This window comes from Emydura macquarii, unplaced genomic scaffold, assembly GCF_026122565.2.
Source record: "Emydura macquarii macquarii isolate MOO-44397 ecotype Brisbane River unplaced genomic scaffold, CSIRO-AGI_Emac_v2 contig_2890, whole genome shotgun sequence".
Lineage (NCBI taxonomy): Eukaryota > Metazoa > Chordata > Testudines > Chelidae > Emydura > Emydura macquarii.
The window spans coordinates 4,747,012-4,762,095 of NW_027133027.1; the positions used below are offsets into that span (position 1 = coordinate 4,747,012).

Sequence of the window (15,084 nt, forward strand, 5' to 3'; positions counted from 1 at the left end):
GTCTGGGTGATCCCCAAAATTTCACAGCAACTCAAAGGCTTTTGAAGTACTATCCTCACATCCCCTTGACAAATAGGAAGTACTATTATCCCCATTTTACAGAGTTGGCAGGGAACTGAGGCACAGATAAATTAAGTGACTTATCCAAGGTCACACAAGAAGTCTGGGACAGCAAGGACTTGAAGACAAATCTCGAGTCAGAAGCTAGCATCCTAACCGCTGGACCATCATTTCTCTCTCAGGAATCATAGATCAATGTCCTCTATGTAGGTACAGTATCCCTTGTTTCTATTTTGCTATTCAGTCTCACAAGCTGTGCTTTCAGAGGTTCCCTTGAATGTGGGTGTGCCCCTGGTAGATAAAGGGAAAGCAGCACAAATTAATAGTGATAGTTCTGACTGAAAGAATGTAGTTTCTCTTTCTGTATGGAAAAATATAACTGTCACTGATATCTCATTTGGTAAAAATAGAGTGTGATGCTTAATTCATTTTCCCACAACACCATCCCTGCAACAAAACATTGAAGATATAGTGGAGGAACACTAGGAGTTCCCCACTCCTTTCTGAAAATGAGAGAGGTGAACTTGATTGAGAAATGATGACCTACAGCTGCTAACAGAAAAGCATCACAATCTGACTATCCTTTATTTTGAGGTATATTTTCAGACTGATGTATGGGGAACTATATACATAACTCCCATTATTTTAACAATGATTGTGGCCATATCTCATCATAGGTTCCAAAAACTGACCTTTTATTTGTACTAAAAAATATATATATATTTTCTATATTCAAATAAGAAAAATCCTATGTCTCCTGGAGATATATTCATATTACCATGTTAAAGCCCAGTGAACCAGAACCGATTAGAAAAGCAGAGATTTTAAAACTAATTTTAATAGGAAGTTGTATAAGGGTTAATGTGGGAAAAAAGCATCTTTTATAAGCTTCTGTAAATAGTGTCATTCCCGTAGGGTAAGTCAACCAATGAGAAACTGCTCTGATGATGTAATGTTTTAATTTGGTGTTTCACAGGTTCACTGTCCAGTCATATGATCCTACTTGAGAGTTTTACATGTGGCATTCTGTGATAGGCACAGAAGTTTCCTTTCCCTATGTGCAGCCCCTTCTTATTAAAGGGACACTAGATGATAGCTTATGTTATATACTAAATTTATTTTTAATTAGTATTTTTAAAGGAAGATTTTCATTGTATGGGTTTAAACATTTTCCCACACCGTTTGCACATAATTTCAGCTTTGTGCTGTGAAGGAGAACTAGCTAGTGAAACAGAGTAGGAAGAAAACATAATTGACTGGTCAGTTTTCATCGACTGCACTGAGAGCCATGTTGTCCCACACCCAGGTTCAATGTTGTCAACCTAAAAAAAAAAAATAAAAAAATCATGAGATTGGGCCAAAAACGCATTTTAAAAAATTCAATTGTGCTTTTTGTCCATCTTCTGATTTTTGTTATATTCACCTGCTTACCCCCAATGTGTGTGCCAATTACACTATTGCCAACTCCCACAAATTCATAGCAAGTAATGTGATCTTGGCCCCCTCTGCAAGAGCTGTTAGAGGATCCAACTGATACCAGAAACCCATTGTGTTAACCACTAAAAACACATAGTAAGATACAGTCCCTGCCCTGAAGAGTTTAAAACCTAGTGCAAAGTCTGTTGATGAGTTTGTGAAGAGGATCTGTAGCTCACTACACTCATGGCCCATAGGGCCTATTAGTTGGGAACAGCTTTCAGTTGCTGCTGAGCTAGGGCAAGATTCAAATTTGACCTAGAAGTGAAAGGTTCTGTTTATCAGTGGAAATGCCCTGAGGCATCTCAGTCCCTCACAAGTGCTATTGTTATACCTTTGAGAATTTGGCTTGCTGTCTGGAAAGGTACATTTATTAAAATCAAGGTCTGACCTTTTTGGAATTTATATCAACAGAGTCTTCCACTCCAGACATATGGGCAAAATTTCCCACATTGTTCTCAGGGCTTGTCCACATGGACACCTAGCACAAGGCAAGCCAGCATATAAATCTGCAGTGCTCTAACCTGCCACATACTAAGCTGCAGTGTGGACCTAGGTAACATGCCATAAACGTTCCATAGCGTTTGAAACAGCAATATATCACAGTACACTACAGAACTTGTAGTGTGTCATAGCAGGGTCCATGCAGCCTCTTAGTGTGCAGCAGGCTAGAGCGTTGTTGAGTTATACCCCAGCTTGCCACTAATTTATTGTGTAGACGAGCTCTCAGTCTCAAATAAACTTGCGTCTTCCACACCTTGTTTTTAAAGGGACAGCTCCTATTAAACAAAATATAAACATTAAAAATGCAACAAAAAAACAATTATTAGCACAACAATCAAAATAATTTCTGTATACAATGTTTGTAATTAACATCATTCTAACAATTACTCCACTGTCTTTATGCTGATATTTATTTATTTATTTCACCGCTAACTGGGTCATCTGAAGGGTTTGAACCTACAACTTTCAGATCCATATCATAGACCTCTTCCATTAGAACAAGAAGATTTATTGGGGTGGAGAGGGAAAGCATGCTATTATTCTCTATGTTGATCAGCACATACAGGGAGATACAACGAGCACTTTGCCAAATGCAGCCCTTTGTGAGAGAGTCGTGGAAAGCTGGGCATTACAATTTTTGGTTTCTACTGCTGGCTCTGAAACCAAATTGCAGTCTAGAAGTTACAGTAATATAATTAAATACAGCACCAACCCTGTCCGGATAACCTGTGGGGACTGAACCTGGTTCAGTCTCTGGGCACAAAAGCCTCTATCATATCAAATAAAGAACCAAACCTCCTAGCAGAGAACTAGGAAAGTCATAAAACTCTATATGTGGTGTACTGCTGGGGGTTGACAAGGTTACATTATGTTAGAGTCCATCACAAAAGCACCTAAATTTGGCATGCTCCTTCTGAAAGCAAGTGTGACGAAGTGCATCAGTCTTAGCTATTATGTTAAAGGCCTGGGTTCTACTCCCAGCTGAATCTGAATTGACATCGTGTATAGATTCCAAGGCAAGCAGGGACCATTGTGATCATCTAGTCTGACATCTTATATTACACAGACCATAGAACTTCCCCAAAACAATTCCTAGAGCATGTCTCTTACAGAAACATCCAGCCTTCATTTAAAAATTGCCAGTGATGGAGAATCTGCCACAACTCTTAGTAAACTGTTCAAATGCATAATTCACTCACTGTTAAAAATCTATGCTTTATTTCTAATCTGAATTTGTCTAGCTTCAATTTCTAGTCAGTAGATCATTTTATATCTGTCTGCTAGATTAAAAGGCACATTATCAAATGTCTGTTCCCCATTCAGGTACTTGCAGACTGTGATCAAGTCACCCTTTACCCTTCTCTTTGTTAAGCTAAATAGATTGAGCTCGAGTTTATCGCTATAAGGCATGTTTTCTAGTCCTTTAATCATTCTTGAGGCTCTTTTCTGAATTTATTTACCCTCTCCAATTTATTAACATCCTTCTTGAACTGTGAACACAAGAACTGGGCATAATATTCCAGCAGCAGTCACATAAGTGCCAAATACAGAAGTAAAATAACTTCTCTACTCCAACTCGAGATTCCCCTGCTTAAGCATGGAAGGATCACATGAGTCCTTTTGGCCATAGCATTGCACTTGGAGCTCATGTTAAGCTGATTATCCACCACTACCCCCAAGGTTTTTTTCCCCAGAGTCACTGGTTCCCAGGATGGAGTTCCCCACCCTGTAAGTATGGCCTACATTCTTTGTTCCTGAACTCTCAGTTGTCTTATTTGTGAAATGGATGAATGACAGTTACATTCCCCACTATAAAGCTAATCCCATGCTAAGAATTATGTAGTGCACAAAAAATACTAACAGCAATCATGGAAAAACTGGGAGTAAAACACAAGGTCTCATCTTGCAGTTTAGCACACCTTCTCTTATGCTGCAGGACTCTCTGTGGGGGCATGTGCATGGATGGGATGGGCTGCTTTCTGATTTTGCATCCGCAAAATCATATGCACGCTGGAATTTTTCACATATTGTAAGACTGTCTGCAGCAGGGGCCAACAGTGCATCACTCACAATAAATTTGCAACACTGAAGGTTTTTCCCATGTAGGGGACAAGATATTCTGAATTCACTGATCACCATTCCATTTGGGAAGCAGAGTTTCCATTACTTCTGCAACAGAACAGACAGCAAAATAAATCCCCTAAAATAGCAAATCTCAAGGTGGTCCATGGAGGCTTTGTGCCTTCAAACAGGCATCCAGCTGGCTTTGCCACAGGACTCGTTCACGAGCTGTGCTGTCATTGGCTCACTCCTGCAGTTATACCACAGCAGCAGCTATAGACAGATGTCGGAGCAATCATGTGCCCCCAAGGAGCATTATCACTCATCTGGATTTCTGAGCAGAAATCCACAGGGAGCAAGCCATGCAGACTGGCTGCTCTGCTTCCTCCCAAACCCTAGAGAGAAGAAAATCCACAGAAATCCAGTGGAGGAGCTTCTGGGGGAGGGTTTGTGAAGATGAATCCCCACTCTTGTATGTTCACACAACTGGAGCCCAGTTGTTTCAGTTCCCCTCTGCTTCCAGAAGCACAGGGCAGATTTTTGCCTTGCGAGAAGAGCAAAAATAAACAAAAAAGTAAACAACATAACAGGTGAAATATACATTAATTATTCTTTCAGTTTTAATAATCTATATAGTTACAAATAATGCAATTAATTACATTTTCAAAATTATTTTTAACCTGATAGTGTCCTTTTAAACTCAGTTTGCTTTTTTTAAACTTGCCTCTGATTTTTTTTTTTTAAACTGTTTTTCCAAATAGGACAGAAACGGTCTCTTATTTGGGAAGACAAAATGTACAAACTGGACTCAGATCATATGAATGTAAAGGGGGTGATACACCTTGGGCCAGATCATCTGATCTGGGAAACCACATTTGGCACCAGACTGTTTGGAGGGTGGGGGCAGTGATATCTTTAAACCACCTTTTACACTACCCCCATCCTAGAGCTGGGCAGGAATCTATCTAGTCCTCTTCAGGCTGCTCTAATTTACATCTGGCTGCTCATGCCCTAGCAGGATACTTCAGCAGCTGGAAATCTGCCTTTCTTCTTGCCACATCCCTTGCACTTGAGGGCCTGGAATGAGGATGGCACAGGAGTCACATGAACATGTCTCTATATCAGCCAACCAAACCTAAAGGGCTAGATTTATTGGCTTTAATACAGCTGCTTTCACACCAACAGACCAGCACCCAGAATCTAGACCTTTATTTCTGAATTTAGTGCAGTATTTCTCAACTGGTGGACTGCCACATAGGTTTGCAAGGTGTTGAAATTTTACTACAAACTGAAACGAAATCTCTCTCTTGCACTCAACTCCCCTTACCTTTCAAGGTCAAGTATTCTCTGTCAACATCTTGAAACACACACATAAATAAAGTATTTAGGATTTTCATTGTATCGCTGACACATTATTTACTTTTAAAGTCAATATAAGGGGTTTGCAAAAATGTTTGACTTTGAATAAAGGGTGATGAACCTCAAAAGGCTGAGAAACACTGGTTCAGTAAGATGGTGATTCCTCTGCTTTCTCCTTGCCACCAGATATCTTGAATAATCAATTTTATTGCATTTGGATTATGGTGCTTTACTTATAGTAGAATAATTCCACAAAAGAAAATCTTATGATCATATCATACCGGAATGACATACCTATTTACAAAATGTGAACAGAAACAATATACTTGTGCTAGAATAGGATTAGAAAGGTTATTTAACAACTCTAAGTTCCAAATTCTACAGCAGCTCGTAGATAGCTCCAACTGAATACAAGGAAAGTTGAATGCACATAGCAGTTGCAGAATCAAGCACAAAATAATACTGCTAAATATTAATTGAGAACACATGGGTAAAAAGATAACATTTACTTTATAAAATTGCCTCCCTGATCATAGTCATCCAGAGAGAGTGGTCTACTGTTCTGAAAAGGACTGATTATATCTATTTAATTTAAACTGTCTAAAGATTAGCTAGATCACTTATAATTTAAAACAGTTGTTACTTTAGTAGATAACCTGGTAACGGAGTTAAAATGTCTCCTTCCATATACAGTATCCTATAACAACCATCACCTCTGCAAAGTGGGGGTGAAATGCTACCAAGTCAGAATGTGTGTGACTACACAAGGTGCAAGGCATTGGACAATCAGGCTCACATGCCTTGTCTACACTAAAGAAATTAGGGGTGCTAAACTCCATACAGTTCCTCCAGCATACCTGTAATGCATCCATACACAGAAGTACTCTCAATGGCGCACAGCAGCTACAACCACCATATGCATTAGGCTTGCTTTGAGAAAGGCTAACCACTGTGAGATCCTTCACCATGTCAGTTTTGACCAGTGCAATTCCGGTGTGAATGGTGACTGCTGGCATAATAGCCCTACTAGTGCAAATAATCCTTTCATTATCTTTCCACAATGTCCCAGTCACTGCTTAGGTCACCTATCTAATCCGCTTTCTGCATCATGCATTTTACCTGGCCAGCCTATGTAAATGTCTAGGAACTTGGCACAATGTACACCTAGTCTTTGTTAGGAGTCCTGGGTTCCATCAATCACTCCTGCATAATATGGAAATCCCAGATCGCTCAATCTATGACACACTGGCTGTCCGGATCACAAACCCCTGCAGCACAATATATATTATCATGACAACAGCACTGACTTTGGAAGTCCAGCCTTGAACTGGTGTGACTGTGAGGCCGCAATGTTATATGGAATCAGTCCTTCTAAAACAAGAAGCTAATCTTAAATTGAATGAGCGTAGGTCGTGTGGAGATGTACTGTTGCTCCTTAAACCGTTATTATTCTATCTGTCCAATTACCCATGATTTAGACTACAATTTTGAAAAAAGCCTAAGGAAGGTAAACACCCAAATCCCTTAGGCTCTTTTCAAAATCCCAGCCATAATTCTCTAGCATTGATGGAGCCATAGATTTTATAAAGAAAAGTTCATGCAGAAGTCATATACAATATTTATTAAACATATAGCAGAAGTCTCTTAACAACCCTAGCATTTTTCTTTTGTAGATCTCAAACACTTTACAAGGGAGGTCAATATCAACATCTCCGTTTTATAGATGGGGAAACTGAGATGGAGGTGAAGTGACTTGCCCAGGGTCACCCAGATACCAAAAATTTCATAACAGCTTCAAAGATTGATGTCAGAATCTTGCTGGAGACTCGTTAGTGTAATATGGGAAGTGAGCATCTCACCAAGGCTGAGTGTAAACACACACGGACTGCTTTCCCCAAATAATTTCTGAAATCAGTGGGTATTGTGGGTGCTCTGTATCGCTGAAAATGAAGTCACATTTATTTATGTGAACAAATATATATTTAGATTTCTAACATTATTTCCCTAAATTAAAACATTGTGATCTTAGTTTTAATCTTAAGCCTTTATTGTAAAATTAGAGCTTGTGTTTAAAACTGAGCAAGGTAACGCCTTGCTTGCCTCAGGGTTGCTAATGATTGCTGCGATCAAGCTCAGACATTGTTCTGTCATCATCCATGACCACTAAATTGAATATGGCACAATGACAAAAATCTATTTGTCTGCATCCTAAGCAGACAGGCCAACACAATAATGTGAGAAAATAAGATAGTACACACAGGGAGAAGTTCTTATGAGTAACAAGTTCCCATTTTCACACAGACACTTTTAAATTAAAACTGCACTTAAAGATATTGTAATTATAACTTTTCAGTGGGAGTTGCTGACGCAGATTGCATGGGTAACTTGAAAAAACAATGAATAATTAGTAACTGTTTTATTGTATTTTTGGTGCCATCATTGAGCATTTTAGGGTGGAATTTTCTATCTGAGCTTCATAATTATAGGTTCTAGTCTATTATACTCCATAAAAAACACATACTTACTGTACCAGATGCCCACTTTAATGATTCTCACTGCATGTTCTGTATGGGGGAGATCTTTATGTGCTAATATAAAAAACAACAAACCTAATTGGTTAGATTGAAAAAACAAGAGGCAGTCGTGGACCCTATCTGCTTCTCCTTTGTATTCTCCTTCTTCTTGCCCTCCAGTGTCCCTAAGGCAGCTTCCCTTTTAGTGCCAGTCTCCTGCACCTCTCACTCTGTCCACACTTTTATCACTCTTCCTCAATAAGGAAATATCCCTTTTTTCGCCCCATCCATCCTCTGCCCCAAAACTCCACATGCCAGAACTAGGCGGCACTCTTTAAATGGGGATAAACTACATCACACTGGTCATACCTTTGCAGCTTCCACCTCCAAAAATAAAGATCTTTTTCTGGGAAGATATCATATCAAGTGCTGGATCATGTTGAGTGCTGTCACCTCCCCATGCATGCCACTGGCACTGTTCTTGGGCATCAGGCCCCTCAGCCTGGTAGTTGAAAGGACTTAAGGAGCATATTTTGACACTTCTGCCTCTTGTTCATCATTGTTTTTCTGCGTATGTAAGAAAGTAGTTTTTATTCGTGCATTTTACTGCCCCAAAGCTGGGTTCATAGGAAGACTTTGTTCTCCTCCCTGTACCCTTCCTCCTCTCTGTGTCATTGAGACTCACCCCACGTTAATGCCACTGTTCAGGGGCCAGGTGGTGTCTTCACAATGAATTTTTTTTAAATGAGGTTATACAGGCCTCAGGGGACAGGCTGTTTGTATTCCTTCCGTGCAAGGAATCGCACCCTGCAGCAATGAAGAGACCTAGAAAAGACGGGAGAAAATGGGGATGGGCGGGGGGGGGGGAAAGCATAGAGACGGAGGGACAGCGGCCTCCCTGCCTGGGCACGGCCTGATTAAGGCTGGCCATCAGGACTTGCTGCAGTTGAAGGACGCAACGTGACTCTGCGACACAAACCTACAAGCTACGGGCTCCCCTCACTTCACGCGCGGCGGTCGCGGGGGCGGGACAATGGGGGCGGTGACCCCGCAGCGCCCCCACGGCTCCAACCTCCATCTCGCGAGCGCCTCCAGAAGCGGGAGGCTGGTGGCCCCCCGCGAGAAGGCGAGCGAGCAGCGCACTGCACTGCACTGCACACGGCAAAGAAAACTAAAGCAGACGGGTTAGGCGGCAGCAGCAGGCGGAGCCTCGCCCGCCCCTCTCGTTTACCTACGTTATGACATCACAGCGGGCGGCGACAGAGGCGGAAGGGAATGGCCTCGGGGCGGGGCGGGGCGGGGTTTCCGTTGACAAGAGTGAAAGCTGGAGGTAGACGCAACCGTCACCCCAACTGCCGTGCGCCTTCGCCCACCCCCCCTTTTCTGCTCGTGGAGGTGGGACAGCCCCGCCCCGCCCCGCCCCGCGCTCGTGCAGCCCCGCAGGGAGCGGCCGCTAGCCAGCTGGGACTAGTAGCGCGCGCGAGAGAGCGAGCGAGCGAGCGCGCGCCGACTAAACGGCCGGCCGGCCGGGGAGAGCAGAGCGCCCAGCGGGGAAGATGTTTGAGACCCTGCGCGAGCGGCTGCAGAGCGTGCAGCAGGACCTCACCTCGGGGTGGGTACGGTAGCGCCGGCCCGGCCCGCCGGCCCGGCCCCACACCTCCTCTCCTCACCCCTCCGCGCCCTTACCCCTGGCGGAGGAGGGAGAAAGTTCTTCCAAGTCCCTCCCTGCCAAGGGGACAAGGACGGCGCTCGGGCGGGGGAGTCGGGGCACGACACCCAGCCCGGCAGGGTCGCAGCTCTCCCCGGGCTGGTACCGGCTGAGATCCGGACAGTGCCTCAGAAACGCGTTTCAGCGCCCACCCCCGTGTCCCGGTCTCTGCCCCGCTGCTCCGAGGGGGCCCGCACAGGCCTCGAGGGAACAAGCGCCGCACGCCCAGGCTGTGACACACCGCGCCGCTCAGGGCGGTCGCCGAGTCGCCCCTGCGGGCTCCGGGGCTCGTGAGCTGGGCGGGGGCGGTGCCGGCTGCAGCCTCTGACACCTGGTCCGGGCTCAGCTGCGAAGCGCTGCTCTCCCTGAGCGCCGCCAATGCGCTGACCCGCTCGGCGGTGAGAAGTGGTGGGAGGCGCGGCCGTGGAGCGGGCCGGGGGTAACCCGCGGGTGTGTCCGGGAAAGGGGCCTGGAGCCGTGCTGGCAGGTGGTAAATGGGCTTTGGAAAGAATCAACTGACCAGCGGAACTTCCCGCACCAAAGCGGTGACTTGGTAGGTGGCCCTGGACTCCTGTCCTGGAGCTTACACGCAGCTGGAGTGGCTAAAAGAAAAGCTGCTTGTTAGCGGAAATGTAGAAGAGGTGATTGTCATGGGAGGTGGGGCAGGAATGGCTCCACCCATACTGAGGGAATGGGAAAGGAAAGCCAAAAGTAGAAATCTGATCTTGAGCTTAATCTGCCCCACAACCTTGCATTTAGAGGGAGAAAGAACCGCCTTACCAATAAATAATGACGTTACCCCCTCCCCCCAGAACTTTATTATGTGTTGTAGTGGTTCATGTTTGATTTTTGGCTGCTGCTTGTGGTCTTGTCCTGCCAGCTAGTGGTTTGATAAGTGTATCTCATTGAAAGTCGGTGGGATGTAGGAGCCTAAGGTTTGGTTCACACTTGAAAAAATATACCCCTGTTGGTATAGCTAGGCCAACAGCTGCATCTATATGGGGTATTATGTGAATAGAAGAGGGCTTCTGTCAATGTAGCTGGTGTCATTTGCTGAGGTGGTGTTTCTACACTGCTAGAAAAAAAACGTTCTGCCATTGGGCCATGTTGGCATGGCTATGTTGGTATAGTCTTCATAGTGTAGGCCATGTCTATGCTGTAAAATTATGACAACCTAATTTGTTGGCATACAGCCACAGCAGTTATTAAATTGCTTGTGTGCGCACCGACATGGGTGCTTGTGTTGGCAGTGTGCGTCCTTATCAGGAGCACTTGTATCAATTGTATTGTCAGTGTGGGGTGTTGTGGGATGGCTCTTGAAAGCCAATAACAGTTGACATAAGCAACACTGTGTCTACATTACATTGACCTAATTACATTGACTGTGACTCTATGCGGCTTGGGGAGCTGATGTTAGTAAATCAGCGTAGAGAAGCACTTACGTTGGCTAGACCCAAATCTAAGCAAAGAGACTTCTACAGCTAGGTCCACATAAGCTGCCTTGGGTTGATTTAACTGTGTAACCTAGACCAGGATATAGTCTGACCCTCAGTCTCTTTTAAAAATGGATTTAGTTGTTTTTGAAAAACGTATCCTTTTGTTCTTATACTGACACCTGAATTTAGAGGATTATAAATTTGCACTGTTGTTGGAAGTATGGTTAAGTGTGAGAACCTCCTGTCTTTTTGGTCTGTATGCTTTCTCCTTTCATAAAGGGTATTGCCTTACATGCAGTTGAAACCTCTGAGGTATATTACTACCAAAAACAATGATGGAGGTATACTAGTGATAATGTAGTGGTGGGAGTTTTCCCAAAGACGTTTAGTTGGCAGGGGGAATTTTCAAAAGTGCCTAAGGCCTAGGCAGCATAGGAAAGTTTTTATGATAAAACTCTTAAAGTATGAATTTAAATTGATATAGTTAAGTAGGTATAAACTCCCTGCCTGGTGCAGAAATTTTTATCCTGGTATAAAACCTCCTGTGGAAACTTTTTTTATACCAGAATGGTTTTATGTATGTTGCTTTGGAGGGGTTTAAGTTAAACCAAAAAATAGTCACACTTATTCCCATATAAGAGTTTCCACATTGGGTTTTATACCTGTATAACTGGTAAAACTTTCCTGTGTAGACAAGACACAAGTGACTCAGGAGCGTAAGTCCCTATGTAGATGCAAAAGTGGGACTTGTACTCCTAAATCATATTAGGTGCATTTGACAATCCTACATGCAGCTGTTTCTACAGTACTGAGAGAGAGAAGGAACATAGGAATACAGTTCACGAAAAAATCATTTCATGTAATCGTCTTGAAAAATACAATAAATGGGGAGACAGTTCTCGCTTCCAAAATAAACAGAAGCAAAATTGACCTTTATACACTTTAAGATGTACCACAGGCACCTACTGTCAAGCTATTTTTCTGATAAAGTTGTGGTAGTTAGCAAAGGCCTAATTCTTCTGTTTTGAATTATAGGTTGAAGACTTTGGGTGACAAATCAAGAGAAGCAAAAATAAGCAAGCCGAGGTATTTCTGTATACTTATATCTACAGCTTTGTTTTATGGCTATGTATGAAAACATTGTTTAAACATAGTTAATACATACTCTGGCAAAACTATTTACATGATATTTTACATAACACTGAAATTTAGTGAAGAATATGCTGTTCTACGGATGAGTACCTGACACACGTGGTTTAATAGAACTCTGTAGTTCACACTTTTTAAAATTAACCATTTTTGATGCTCCGCTGTCAGTTTAAAGATTGATGTTCGCTGTAATTTTTACTATATTATAAAGGACGATATACTTAATTACACAGTAAACATTTATGTGCAATTTATTGTTATCTTTCTGTGTGAATCTTAAGTACTCCAATAATTCATCCTATATTATGAGGTGTTTTTTTTAAGCATAAGAATATACATCAGAGCCTTTCATTGCTTGAAAAAATTGATAACAAAGGGAAGGTAACTTGAGAAGAGAAATTTTAAATCATCCTACAGCACAGTTGAAAATAGCATCAGTTATAATGTTTCTGAAGTCAGCATTTTAAAATGGCATTCTGTTTTCAACACGAATAAATGACATATTCAGACAACAGTCAACTGCAAAAGAATTCAATTTTGCTATAGTTATAAACAATACTGAAATGTGCTTTGGTGAGAAACGTATATATGCTTTCATCCTGACATGTATTTCCTTTTTTAAAAAACCACACCCCAAACAAAAACCAAAGCAACATAAAATAAGTTAAACTGATTACTGCATTCTTGCAATTCAGAAGTTAACTTTTGTAAAGTTAGTCTTTTATAACTGAAAACTTGCTACTTAGTTGTCCATAATGTAGGCCATGGCTAAAGTATTTTGTTGGGAGAAGATGGTCTTAGGAAACTGCCTGCTGTGCATGTGTATCGCTCATAGGTGCTATGGTAATACAAATAAATAATATTTAATGCAGGTGACATTGATTCTGTAGGATGTCATTATTGTGTTAACATGAACTCTGTATAATGGAAGTTCAAGAAGACTAGGGGCTGAATCCTCCATCCTGTTTGTGCTGCTCCTGTATGCCAATGGGGACAGAGAGCTGCTTTCAAAGGGGAGCTGATAAGCCCCCTTGCATAGCTATATTGCATAGGTCACTTCTGTCTTATCCCTTTCTAGTCCTGCTTTTGTTGAGTACATGTTGGGTTGAGATGGAATTATTGGTAGAGCTCTGTGAATTTCTTTTTAATAATTTTTCATTTTATTCTTCAGGAATTTCTTATTTTGTTTATCCATTAAAATGTTTTCTTTACTGCATTTACATTAATAATATACCGCCAAAAACTATGTATAAATAAAAACAGTGTACATAAATCCCAGTTTATCTATACTACATCATTTTACCCAAATGTACCCTTTACTGCAGCTCCCTGATAACCTCGCCTTCTCCATCTCCACTCATTGTCACAAACCCCATGGGATGCTACAGATTTTCCCAACCCCTGCTGCTTCTTTCTCCAGTCCCCTCCCTGGGTGCCCCATTGTCCCTTATATATTCTCCCTCTCTCATTGAATGTCAACCCCCCAAGTCCTCTTTACTCCCAGAAACCCCTCTCCTACCTCATCTCCCCCATTGAACCCCAGCCTCCCCATTAGTACCAGGAACCCTTCCCCTACCTCTGCTTATATAGTCCCCCCTGAGGGTGGGTGGGAGGCTCTTGGAGTCGTGGCAGGAAGCGGAAGGCCTTTGGCAGAGAGTGGGAACCAAGTGGCCCTTGGTATGGGGTAGCAGGAGGCAGGCCCTTGAGTGGAGGGTGTCGAAGGGAGAGGTGGCAGCTCCTGTCATGATATGGGGTGGGCGGGCCAAATTTGAGCAGTGCTTTTTTCCATTTTATTTCATTTTTTCCTTTGATTTTTGTTTTATTTCATGTTGTTTTGCCTTTGTGAAAAATACAGAGCTCTAATTATTGGGACTGAGGATATGTGACCAGAGCTCCTTTTGCTGTGGTGATTCTTGGCTGACAGAATACAATAGGGGGCTGTTGTGACCACCAATAGGGTAGGGCAGTGGTTCCCAAACTTTTTATGAAGCTGACCCGCCAACTGCTTTTTGTCTTTTTTTTGGGGGACCCACCATGCCCCTTCACCTTCTCATTGCCCTGTGCTCCCCTTTTGCTCCCCAGCTTTCCTCTTTTTAGCCCTAGTGCTCCATTATTCTGGCTATCCCTAACCTGACCCTCCTGCAGAGCCAGCAGGCCCCTCTCTTTCTGTTGCTGAGCCCATATAGCTACCAGGCTGCTGACTGACCATTTGTTGGCTCTGGCCACTTTCTCCGCACTGCTGCCTAGATTGTTCTGCTCACTGCTAATCCTTCCCGTGACATGAGGTCAGGACCCACTTTTTGGGAAGCACTGGGTTAAAGCAACCTCAAGGCTAAACTGGCTTCAGGCTTGGTGAACACAAAGGTGTCTTTAAACCACATTTGCTTCCCCTCCACTGACTAGGTAATGAAGCAAGCATAACTTAGCTTGATCTTTGAGTCTAACTAATAAACAACTGTTGAGTCATATTATTTACATCACATACACTGACGTGCAAACAGTTAGTTATAACTGCAGTTTCAATCCATTCTGAAGGTCTTTCAGGAGACTGAAGTGAGGAAAGTCTTGATGTAGTACAATACAATTATAAAGTGTGGTCTTGCTAATTTTTAGTATGTTGTAGAAGCATTGTAATTAACTTTGTTTTTGTATTTCAGTTTATTCTTGCTGATAAATTATACTTATGTTATTGACTAAAAGATATAGCCAACTAATTGACTACACTTTTCAATATTAAAAATCTTCAAGAATCCAAAAAAACAAAGCTCAGCCAGATTTATTGTCTAAAGACAAAGCAGTGCAGTACAGGAAAGAAAGA

General features: G+C 42.5%; 1 protein-coding gene and 1 long non-coding RNA gene across 5 annotated transcripts in view; one reads left to right on the forward strand and one right to left on the reverse strand.

The window, feature by feature from the left end:
- Nucleotides 1–464: 464 nt before the first annotated feature.
- On the reverse strand, nucleotides 465–9,312 carry LOC137166572 (uncharacterized). Of its 2 annotated transcripts, none has more exons than XR_010923733.1 (5): nucleotides 9,209–9,312; nucleotides 8,659–8,798; nucleotides 8,343–8,540; nucleotides 7,986–8,048; nucleotides 465–1,382 (listed from the first exon to the last, which is right to left on the reverse strand). It is a non-coding gene; the product is annotated as an uncharacterized lncRNA (long non-coding RNA). The 2 variants fall into 2 exon arrangements; XR_010923732.1 differs by lacking the exon at nucleotides 9,209–9,312 and adding an exon at nucleotides 8,953–9,145.
- Nucleotides 9,313–9,378: 66 nt separating this feature from the next.
- The window catches only part of DTNBP1 (dystrobrevin binding protein 1), a 184,457-nt gene continuing 178,751 nt past the window's right edge, over nucleotides 9,379–15,084 (forward strand). The window contains exons 1-2 of one of the 3 annotated variants that reach the window (XM_067568343.1): nucleotides 9,379–9,585; nucleotides 12,153–12,203. In XM_067568343.1, the coding sequence (XP_067424444.1) occupies nucleotides 9,530–9,585; nucleotides 12,153–12,203 (107 nt within the window). In that variant the 5' untranslated portion in view covers nucleotides 9,379–9,529. Of the gene's footprint in view, nucleotides 9,586–10,156; nucleotides 10,235–12,152; nucleotides 12,204–15,084 lie in introns of those variants that run through there. The other 2 variants (XM_067568344.1, XM_067568342.1) reach the window with 2 other exon arrangements.